General features: G+C 34.2%; 1 protein-coding gene across 37 annotated transcripts in view; it reads right to left on the minus strand.

Moving 5' to 3' along the window:
- Positions 1-12,303, minus strand: part of RIMS2 (regulating synaptic membrane exocytosis 2) — a 637,809-nt gene that overhangs the window by 395,762 nt on the left and 229,744 nt on the right. For 10 of the 37 annotated variants that reach the window (XM_045561896.1, XM_045561886.1, XM_045561893.1 and 7 more), the window contains exon 1: positions 351-760. The exons of 22 other annotated variants lie outside the window; for them this stretch is intronic. In XM_045561896.1, the coding sequence (XP_045417852.1) occupies positions 351-472 (122 nt within the window). In that variant the 5' untranslated portion in view covers positions 473-760. Of the gene's footprint in view, positions 1-350; positions 761-12,303 lie in introns of those variants that run through there. 5 more of the 37 variants (XM_045561894.1, XM_045561891.1, XM_045561875.1 and 2 more) reach the window with 3 other exon arrangements.

Consider the following 12,303-nt stretch of genomic DNA (forward strand, 5'->3'; position numbering starts at 1 on the left):
CCTATATATACAACGTAATCATTGCCATGATCACAAAGAAAACATCTATTAGGCATTTTAAGTTAATCATTTTATTTATTAGGAAACAAAATAATGAAACAGTCTTGTATCTGTATTATGTTTCAGAGGTCAAGCTAGTTAAATTTAAGATGCTTATTGTGCTTTGAAATAAGCTTATTTTCCTTCTTAAAATCAAATTAAGAAGAATACTACATAAAATTTTATGTTTATGGTAAAAAGAAAACACCCTTATTATATTAACACAAATATAAAACAAGTTTTACAGACATACAAGATTATTATTCTAAAAATAACAATATTAAAAGAAAATATAGTTTAGCTCTACTCACCTTGCATTGTTCAGCGTTTGTCCAAAAAGCTCATTTTGTAAAATATTTGGTGGGGATGAAAAAACCCCGTGAAAATGAGATAAAACAGAATTGCAGACCTGGCGCAATGTTTCAAATTGCATTTTCTTTCTTTTTTTTTTTTCTTCTCTTATTTTTCCTTACCACCTGTCTTTAAAATCATCTATTTGCTGACACCATCAAATAAAAACATGCCAATCAAGTTCCATATTTCTCTTGATCTCTGTAAAAACTGTGCTTAAATGAGCAGAGGTTGATAGTTAATTGTACAGTCATTATTCTTCTAATTCAGTCGTAGAAGATTCAGTACCCGTGCAGCTTTCGGCTTTCTCCTGACTGTAGCAAGAATTCTAAACAGCAGTAAGCTTTTTGGGCATTCCCAGCTGAAGTGTGAAGCTGAGCTGCTTTCATGTACTCTACTCATATTTCTCTAAGCCTATTAAAAACACGCAATGAATAGATGCTGTCGTCAGGAGTTTCAGCACATCTGGCTGCCAGCAATAAAATCTCAGAAGTAATAAAAATGGGGGCAAGGTATCTTCTCAATGTTACTACTGGGTAAAAGTAAGAGAAATTATGCATTTCCCCAACGCTTTTCTCTTTTCCTGAAAAACTAGTACTCCAGCAATAGAGTGTATCTCTTCAATGTGCAAGCTGCTGCATAGGACCAGAACACTCTAAAAATAAGTGGTATATCCTTCTTTTGATGTCATGAAGCAATAAAAATATGACAGACTAAAATAGACTTTTTATTGCCTGCATTTATAATGCCATACTTCTAAAGAGAAGTACATTTGGAAAACATGTACTTAGTTGTCTTAATTTCCTCTTTAATTTTAAAATGTCTTCATTAATTTTAAAGAAAAGTGCATAATGTTCAATCTGGTCTCTTTCTAAAGGCTATACTAATTGACTACATGATTATTCAAGCAATTTTTGAAAAGAACTGTACCCTATCAATTAAAATTCACCTAAACAGCACACATTAAATAAAAACTTTCCACAAATCCAAAAAAGAAAAAAAAATACTACAACCAAGGCCAGAGACACTTTATCAACTAACATTAATTTATTTCAGTAGTGGTGATCATAGCATTTAAGAAAAGAATATTTCCTGAAGGCTCCTACAGTCTTAGAGAATCTTCCACATCTACATTCATTCTCAGTGAATAATTCTGTTTCAGTTAAAATTTTAGGTTATTCTATTTCCAGGTGCATCCATCTTTCTTTTAAAAAATCTCTGAGAGTAGCGTATAAACCAAATTTTAAATATCAACTCACTTATAGAGATGTTTCACATTTTTATTGATCTTTAATTGCTCCTAATCCTTGATGTTTCTTTAACAGATCCAGCCCTTTTAGCCCTTTTTTCCTCAACTCTTAGCCCTAACCCTCTCTATCCCCTTCCACATCCATATTATTAATACTATTAATAAATAGGCACTTAAATACACTTAGTTTTTAAAAACTAGTGAATTATTTTTGACATAAATACCACATCACATAAGAATAATACAAAATAAACATGTAATAATATAAATTTTAAACAACTAATTTATTTCTTTTTAAACTATTAATAAAATGTTCAATTACAGGTTGGTCCTCAAGTAAGAGTGCCTCATTTTGACTATTATTTATAATTTCAGATTTTTATAGTTGCACATCAATCTATTTGTCAAGCCCACACACATATATATAAATCATAAAGTATTTTTAGTTTATAAAACACTTCTATATTTATTTTTTTAATAGCCAGAAAATGTTGTATGTGTTAATGCTACCATCATTTTATAGATGAAAAGAAACTGACTCTTCAATGGATTAAAGATCACATTTTGTAAAATACAGAAAGAATATTTGGAATGAAGTTGTTTGCTTTGGACTCCATTTCCTACCCTCCTTCCCTAACAGTCTGTTTTCTACCTATGTGCACACACATACAAATGTGCACACACACACAAATGTGCACACACACACAAATGTACACCTATTATAAATAAGCCAATTTCTATAGATGAATAGGAAAACTACCTGCCAGTGGCCTAATCAAGGATATTTCAGTTAGAGTAAACATCTCAAATGTTTTAACTTACAAGTAACTTCAAATGGATTTCTTCATTTACCTCAAACAGAAACAACTTGATGAGCTTTAAATTTTTAAGCTTCTGATCATAAGTTGATTTTTTTTCACATCTATGAAAGGTCAGTTTCTATAAGCATAAACATAAACATTTTTTAAATTCATATTACCAAGTAAATTGCATAGCTCATATTATTTATAATGAAAAAATGTAAATTTGCCCCTTGTGGGTAGATTTAATTTTTATAAATAATCAAAAGCCATTTAGAAGCAAATCATCTAAATAAGAAGGTAATTATATTGCAACAATCTTTGTTGTTAAAAAATGTTTTTCTTTTGTATTTAAAAATTAGATATGAAAGCAAGGTCAGAGAAAGAGTTTCAAAAATGTTTAGAATAAGCCTTCAAAATGGCTCCTTTGAAAGAGTCAATATATCAACTGCCTTCCTCACAGACTTATTTTCCAGCTGTCACTATACAACATTCACACAACTGAGCAGCTTCCTCTTAGTTCCCTCACTACCCCAGAAGTGATTTATTCTACCTTCCTTCCCCATTGCCACCTTCACCTGTTCCTACTCATCGTTAAGGGCTCACAAGTCATTCTCTTAGGTAGACTTTTTCTTGTGCACTTTCATTATACCCTGCACTTGTTCTTCACATAATTTGAGGTAAGTGTTAACTATATATCTACTTGAAAAAAAATTTAATATTTTTCACCCTCAGTTCCTTAAGGTTAAGTGCTGCATTCTGTCTTATTCACTTAGCACAATGCCTAGTATGAAGCAGGTGTTCAATAAACATTTGTTGAACAAACGAGTGCATAAATTTTATCAAAAAGCTAATTATTTTTTAGTTACATCCATAGATAGGATAGGAAACCACCTCAAGGCTTCATTTGGTTCCTAGTTTCTATAGATTTTTTGCCTGTTTATTTTTAGCCTTCTACATCATGTTATAAGGTTCATAAATACAACAGCCACCAATATTTGCAATCAAAAACATTGTGCTTTGGATGGACTTTGTAATTTGTTATGAATACCCTGAGCATTATAAAGAATGTTTATAGATAATATTTGCTTTAAATTTTCTATATAGTGCAAGCTCATAAATAACATAAATATTGGAGACTTCTATGAGAACAGAAAGAATATCATACTTGAGTCAAGTGGCTTGGGTTTAAGTACTGACTCCAACCCTAACTGGTTATATTACCTCAGGATGCTCACTTTATATATCTGAGCTATGGTTTCTTCAAGTGTAAACTTAGGCATATCACTTACTTCATAGGATTATTACATCAAATATAATATGTATAAATGCATTTTATAAATTGTAAAGTACATAGTGTTTGGAAGTAATCTTACTATGAACTATGTAAGGAATCAAATTACTGGTACAATTTCTTTGCACAAGTCTCTACCCCTTTATCTATTGGATGCTGATGGGATGTAATGCTTATGATTATACTTTTCTAGAAAATTATATATACTAAGAATGACTTGGGTAAGATTAGCTCAATATTTATACTGAGTCCAACAGACAGGGATTAACTTTCACAAATGGTATAGATGGTGGCAATTGGTTTCTCTACGGATGTTCTATTAGAATCTTTATCATTTCACTGGAAATTACAGTGCTAATAGTGCTAACAGAAGAAGCAAAAGCAATTAAAGAAGATATCTTTAAAAGTTAACCAACAAAATTCAAATAAAAGTAGTAAGATAATATACTTTTGCCTATTAAATTGACAAAATATTGGCCAGAGGATCAAAAATGGTCAGTCACACCATATTTATTGGTAGGAGTGTACATTGGTAAAACCTTTTGGAGAAATGTTTAGTAATAAGTTTAAAAAGATTTTTTAAATGTTCAAAATCTGAAAGAACATTAGAAAACTATATAGCAAAATGTTAAGATTGATTATCTCTGAGTGAGAAACATCACAGATCTTTTTTCTATATACTTTTTGATATACTAGCAGCAAAAATACTGAAGTACAAGCTCTTAAATTAAAATTATTTAAGAGTCTTTGTTTGCAAATGCCTACAGGCCGTTAAGCTAAATGTCTTTAAAAAATTAACACAAACTAAAAAATTAGATGAAAAAATCATAATTGGAAAATTATGCTCTTCTAAATTAATAACAACACAAGCTTCTTACCTGATAAGGTATGTTCACTCATAATATATTAATATTTAAACTGTATAGTTTTCAAAATGCCTGGGTTTAGTTTTAAACAGTACCTAAGTGTTTCTGTTAAAGTGCAGCATACATGAAAATAACTAAACATATATCTAAACATAGCTAATGAATTATTAAAATCATATGATCTACAGTACGTATAATCCATTACAAAAAATTCCTGACATGCTAAAGGAATTTTTCATTTTCTTAAAATGTATATCTGTATATCTGTAGTCCTATCTATATAAGTGAAACAACTGCATCATCTCATCCATTGCATTATTCTTATTCCCTTGACTATCTGATGCATCTCACTGACAAAAACATAAGAGTTAAAAAAAAAAGATGGTCCAGAGAACAAACATTTTGAAAAATGGTGTCTTCATACGTTTCGCAAATTAAAGTTTTCTGCTGTAAATATATCCCTGAGGTATAAGGACCATAGAACCATTCATGTCATGGGTAAAAAGTAAGCAAAGAAACAAAAGGTAGATGATGGAATTCCTAACAAAAGGAGGAAGAAGAAGGCATTCAGAAAAGGTAATTTGGCCTATGCTTCAATTTAGGATGAACCATAATACATATTCAGGGATGGAAGAGAGGAAGAATAAATAGCCCAGACCTAAATAAGCACATTACCAATCTAAAGATGACTAGTACATTTCTACTCAGAAAACGTCAGACAAAAATTAGAAAACAATTCAAAATCCTTACATCAGTTTTCATAATAAGTTTTTAAAAATTTGTGATGTCCAGTTATTTTCTGATATAGAAAAAAATTTTATACTATTTCTTAGAGATTGTCCCTAGCTCTGACCACTGTTATAGAACAGACTCATCATACAAGCAGTTTCTACCATCTAATTCAGAAAGGAAAGGGAAAGCACAGTGAAAGCCACTGCAGATGTGTAAAGCCCCACCATCATTATCTCTCTCACTCTTCTTTCTAAAAAGGCCAGAAATATAAGGGCTAATCCTACTGTACTTTGGCTAGAGCCACATTATTATGAGAAGTTATTACTAGGCTGCTTCAATAGTCCAGTGCCAGAGTAGCTCTTGCGAGTTTAATTTCCACACCTAAAAACTGGCAACAGCAGAAATCTCTTCTTCATTGCATGCAAGAGTTAGGTTACAGAGCACCAAACCTGGATTTAAGCTCCAGAACAAGAATGTCAGGAGCGACACCTAGAGATTCTACCAATTAGAAGAAAGAGAACCAATGTCTCTGAAAACAATTTAGTAAGTCCCTCCAATATTAGGACTGCTAGTTCCAAGTATATATTCCCTTGATAACTATCAAGAGAACCATCAGAAGCTACACTACAATTTCAGGAAGCTATATCAACATGAATAAAATTCAACTCCATCTCTAATAGCTACATTCACCAGGAGCCACAATATAAGAGATGTTTATAGCCTTGGAGCTTCAAGGACTCACACTAAAGCTTACAAACTGCCTCCACAAGGCACCTCTGATACCTTATAACTTCCAAATACACCTAGATTCTTCAAGAAATAACTACTACTGCACATTTTTATTGTATAAAAATATTAGAAATAATCATTGGCACAACTATAAGCATGTTTAGGCAAAATATGGGAACAATGAAATACTATGCAAAAATATTGGCTTCCAAGGGTTTCCCTTTGTAATTCCTTTCTTTCACACAACTCCACTCTACTCATTATATTATGAAAAAAGGGAGAGGAAGTCTTTTCTCCCAAAGGCTACCTATTCCATAAATACAAATATTTGTTTCAGCTTTGACAACAGCTGTCAAAAAGTGCCTTAAAAGCTTTAAGAACATCAGAATATGTTTATTTCCTTGACTATAGTAACCTTTTCACTATCTATATCAAGGCATTGTGTTGTAGACCTTAAATATATACAATAAAATTTTTTAAAAAGAACATTATTTAGGTTCAATACTGAAGAACAGTTATCCACATAAAAGTATAACAATAAAGTTTAATTTGTTTTCACTAGAACTTTTACATTACAGAACACTTCTCATAAACTAGAATATATTGTATCCTTGCCAGCTATATAATACATTCAATTAAATATGCAGCAAGTAGTAACCAGCTGCTTGCCACTGACTGGTGTAAATGGGAAAGAGTGAGTTGGAACTTATTTAACTCTTTTCCATTGGCTACCTTCTCCTTGCCTTCTTTTTATCTTTCCCTGTCCACTTTCTTCATCTGTCAACATAGCCCTGGAGGCCACTACAGAACTACTATGACTGCCTCTAAAGAGGGTCAGCTTAGAGGGAATATTAATGTTTATTCCAAGGTTTTGGTCTTTTTTGTTGTTGTTACGATTTCAATATAGGCAGAAGTATTTGGAGAGCTACTGAAGAGTGAACTGGTTAGAATTAGTCCTGTGACGAAGGATTAAGCAACTGCTGTAAATTCCACCTTGCTGTCCTTAAAAGCATGCAAGCAGAGGAAACAAAGGATTTGTGTAAAGGAAGATTGAATTATGGATAAGATAAGATTAGTTGACTTGTAAAGTTCCTTCAAAATTTTATGCTGAATCCCAAATGCCTTCTGCTCCCATCATGCTATAGTTACAAAAGGGATTACATCAAGAGTAATAATCTCAAATCTCCCTGGATCTTTGCCCCCATCTGTAATTTAGCAGGACTTTAGCTTCCTGTCAAATGACCTCCTATGTATGTAGAAGTACTCGGGCATATCAAATATGCCTTCCCTGTCCTCTAACTTATACACACATCCTCTTCAGTGATGTATGTTGATTATAGAGACACCTGAGGATGGAGCCTCACCACCTCTGGTCCCCTCAATCTGAATTCCAGCTCCCAGGTGGATTTATAGGTGGTGAATCTCAAGGCTACAACGATTCAAGGTACTTTGTTTTATGCAAGCATTGGGAGAATGAATCACTGTTCAAATTCATTCATTCATTCATTCCAGAAGTATTAAGTACAGACTAAAGTCTAATAGGTAGTTAAGTGCTAAAGGGCTTACAGGAAAGAAAGAAAAAGAGATGGGGGGAGGAAGGAGGGTGGAAAGAGAAAGGGAAGGAGGGAAGAAGTAAAGAAGGTAGGGAGAACATCCTCCCAGCCCTTATGGGAATTTTGATCAACAGTCTAGCAGGGAAGATAGATACCAAATAATTGTATGCATTATTAAAAATTATGATTAAAATGTAAAGAGAACTTACAACAGGTAGCCTCGAAGTAGTCTTGGAATTCAGAGACTTCAGAGGAACTTCTCCTGGAAAAAGTACCATTCAAGATGAAAACCATGGAATGATAAGTGCTAGCCAAGCCCAGAGTGAGAAAAAGGAGTATTCCTGATATGGAGTACAGCATTATGCAAAGGTCAAGAGATGACACCGATTATGGCATAATTCAAGAACCAGAAGAGGCCAATTCAGGGAGGAATCAAGTAGCTGGAGAAGAAAGAGGAGCCACATCCTACAGGGCATTGAAAACTGTTGAGTATTTTGATTTTTAATCAAATCCATGAATAATTGTGTGTTTTGTTGTAACAACCCTCTTTGAGTCAACAGATACATCAAGTCCTAGTAGTTAGAATGGAGAGGGTTCAGGAGTTAACAAGAAACACACAGAAGAAAATACAACAATAAACACACCAAAATATTATCCCACTATATGTGGATGCAGGGAAATCAATTAGAAAGCTAACATGATAGTTCAAGTATGACTTTAATTGACTTGGACTAAAGTGATCATAATAAGATTGAGAAAAAAGAATAGACTAAAAAAGGTAAATATTCGATCAACAGGACTTAGTGGTTGACTGGCCAAGAGGATAAGATAAGAGATGGTGTATGAAGGTCAAGAGAGGAGTCAAAAATAACTCTCAGATTTCTCTCTTAAGTAACCAAGCAGACAGTCTTAAAATTTGGTGAGACAGAGAGCTAAAGAAGGAGCAGGCTGAGATAGAAGGAAGGGGAAAATGATGATTTGTTGAATTTGAAGTGCATGCAAGATAGTTAAAAAGACAGGTAAGTAAACAATTGGATATGTCACTGTGGAGTTCAGAAGAGAGTTCTCAGCTGAAGATATAACTTCAGGAAGCATCAGCATGTTGGTAATAATTTCAACCAAGGTAAGTGGATGAGATCACCCAGAGAGAAAATTCAAAATGAAAACAGGCAAGAGGTCTAAGACAGAGCACCAAGGAACTAAGTTCCTCATTGTCAGGTAATGAAGGAAAAGCCAGTAAAGGAAACAGAGAAGCAGCCACAGAGGCAAGAGAAAAACCAAGAGAGTGGTGGCCTAGAAGCCAATAAAAAACAAGTGCTTTGAGAAGAAGAATAGTATGATCAACTCTGTGTTATATATTTTGCCATCTGGAATTTGAAGAATTGCTGCTTGTTACCTTGCGCTTCAAAACAGTTCTCCTGAAAATAGCTCTTTTGGCCTGAGATCACTCACTCTGTAGGATCCAGATCTAGCCTGTGAAAATGGTCTGGGAACAGACATCTTCTTGGCTTCTTTTATCAACCCCCCTCTCCTCCCTTGTAGAAAAGTAAGCAAATAAAATTTTTTGTCTTTTTTATTAAAGGTAGAGTTTCATTCTGTTGCCCATGCTAAAGTGCAGTGGCGTCATCATAGCTCATTGTAACCTCAAGCTCTTGGGCTCAAGCAATCCTCCTGCCTCAGCCTCCCCAGTAGCTGGGACTACATGCAAGGTGTGCATCAACATGCCCGGCTAATTTTTTCTATTTTTAGTACAGACGGGGTCTTGCTCTTACTCAGGCTGGTCTTCAACTCCTGACCTCAAGCGATCCTCTGGCCTTGGCCTCCCAGAGGGCTAGGATTACAGGTGTGAGCCACTATACCCAGCCCAAATTTTTAGTCTTTGTTCAGCGCAAACAGAACATTTTATGTAAATAAATGTATGCAAATCTACATGAATTTCAACCCAATCCTATCAATTTAAAAAATATAATTTGGCTGACCCTTAGAAATGGACAAATATCAGGATTAATCAGAGATCGTCGATATTTATAGCTGAAGGTGATTAAGCACCAAATTTGAAAATAGAAAAGTATAATGTAAACAAGAACTATTCTATCAATTTTCCATCTAGCTTACTCTTTTCTTACCAGCTTCTTCCTAAAATACCTAGTTTATTTGCTATTGAATCTATTTTAGAAATCCCTTGGTTCTGACAATACTTATTATAACAAATAAATAACATTTATCCAAGGTGGGAGGATCACTTGAGGTCAGGAGTTCAAGACCAGCCTGAACAATAGTGAGACCCCATCCATACAAAAACTCAAAAAAATTAGCCAGGCATAGGACATTGTGGCACACGCCTATAGTCCTAGCTACTTGGGAGGCTGAGGCAAGAGGATGAACTGAGCCTAGGAGTTTGAGCTGTGAGCTATGATGACACTACTGCACTCTAGCCAGGGTAACAGAGCAAGACTCTGTCTCAAAAAAAAATAAAAAAAACATTTATTTTATGTGTGCATCAAGTCACCAGTGATTTTGTTACTTTATTATTTCCTATCTTAAAAGCACCTGTCTTGACCCCCACATTCCCTTCTAGGTACTACCCCATTTTTCTGCTCCTCTTAAGAGCAAAATTTCTTGAAAAGGTTGTCTATAGTTGCTATGTTCACTTTCTCATTTCACATTCTCTTTTCAATCTATAGTAATCAAGTTTCCAACACTTAATAGTCTATTGAGATTGCTCTCATCAATGACTTCCATGTTGCTAAATTCAACAGACAATTCTCTGTTCTTTTCTTAACATGACTTCCTGTGGTATTTGACACTAATGCTAATGCTATCTATGACTCTTAACTACTTTTCCTCTTCAGTCCCAAGAAAATTTCTCCTGACTTTCTTCTTGCTCACTCAGTGGCAAATTTTTCCTAGTGTCTTTTGCTGGCTCTTACTCCTTTCTTAGATCTTTAAATGTTGGAAATGCCCAAGGCCCTGTTGTTGCTATATTGTGGGCCCCTTCTGCTCTTTTATCTACAGGCTCTCCCTAAATGACTTAGATCCCATAGCTTTAAATATCTTCTGTATGTTATATCTTTGCCCTTACGTTCCCTGAAAGCTCTAGACTCATTTAACCACCTGTCAATTTGGAATCCCAAAACTGAAGTGAAAAGAGCATTTAAAACATAACAGTCCCAAACATAATTCCTGATTTCCTCACTTAAACCTGTTTCTCCCCAGTTTTTCCTATTTTAGAACAACACCATGATTTATCTAAGAGTTACCCTTGATTCCTCTTTTTCTTTCACACTCCACCGCACATATCTATCAGTAGGTTCCATCAACTTTATCTTTAAAACAGAAGACAAATCTATCAATATTTTCCATCTCACTACTAACAATTCTAGTTCAAGCTACTAACACAGCAGTCTCCAACCTTTTGGTACCAGGGACCAGTTTCATGGAAGACAATTTTTCCCCAGAGACAGGGGGCCAGGGGTAGGGTGTGGAGGGAGAGATGGCAAGCAATGGAGAATGGCTGTTAATAGAGATGAAGGATCCCTCACTGCTCACCGGAGCTCGCTTGCCTGCCACTTAACCCCTGATGTGCTAACATTTCCCTCATGGACTCTTTCAATGGTGTCCTAACTTTCTGCATCAGTCTTGTCCCCTACAACCTAATCTCCACAGAAAGATTGACCATACAAAAAAACATAAATAATATCATGTTCCTTTCATGCTTAAATCCTACAGTGATATCCTACCACTTTTAAAATAGACTCTAAACCCCTCCATTTTACAGAAAGAGGTGAGATGCATTGTTTCATCCAAGGTTTTTTCATTCTCCAAATGGTTTTTGGTAAAGTTAAAACTAGTATCCGGATCTCTTGAGTCACAGTTCAGCAGTCCTTACATAGTACTACCAAGTACTACCATCAACTTCTTATGGATGCTCTCAGGTAAAATGTAAGTTAATGTTGTAGTTTATAAGTGTCCTGGGCATTTAAAAAAGAAAAGATGATGTAAAATTACAAATAAAAAGTCCAAATTAAGCCTTGGACATAAACATAACTCTCAAATCTCATATTTTCTGAGAGAATGAAACACTAAAGCATAGATCAAAATATGTTTAGGCAGAAAGGGGAAATACCACAAAAACAAAAATCAAATTTTCACAATCTTCCCCACTCTCGTGACTCTAATTCTTATTAATGAAAGTCAAATAGAAGAAACACTTTTCTTACCACCTTCCAAAAATGGGTTTTAAATCATAACTCAAAACTTTCAACTATGTCAACCAATTTATATAAGTGAGTTTCAGATATACGTTACAGAAGTGAAAAACAGTTATTTCGCTTCACAGCAATTTTGATTCTCTACACTCTATAGTCTTGCCATCTGGGTTGTATGAAAAATATTATAAGCTTTTTCTGAGAGATATAAGTAAAATTTGTTAATCTTGCTCTATCAACACAAGTTAAGTTTTAGGCAAAGAAAAGGAAGACTAAAGTGGTTAAAGAGACTGGATAAATAGAAAATTCAATAAGAATTTGAAACCATTAAGGAGGAAAAATAAGGTAAAAGCTGACATCTAAGAAACTGACAAAGAAAAAATGTTCAGGTGGAAATATAATAAGAGAAAGAAGAAATGAAAAGAAAAAGTGGAAGGAAGATGCATTAGTAGGGATGGGGACGTAAACCTAAAGTTTAATTT

This window comes from Lemur catta, chromosome 9 (assembly GCF_020740605.2).
Source record: "Lemur catta isolate mLemCat1 chromosome 9, mLemCat1.pri, whole genome shotgun sequence".
In the NCBI taxonomy this organism is placed as follows: domain Eukaryota; kingdom Metazoa; phylum Chordata; class Mammalia; order Primates; family Lemuridae; genus Lemur; species Lemur catta.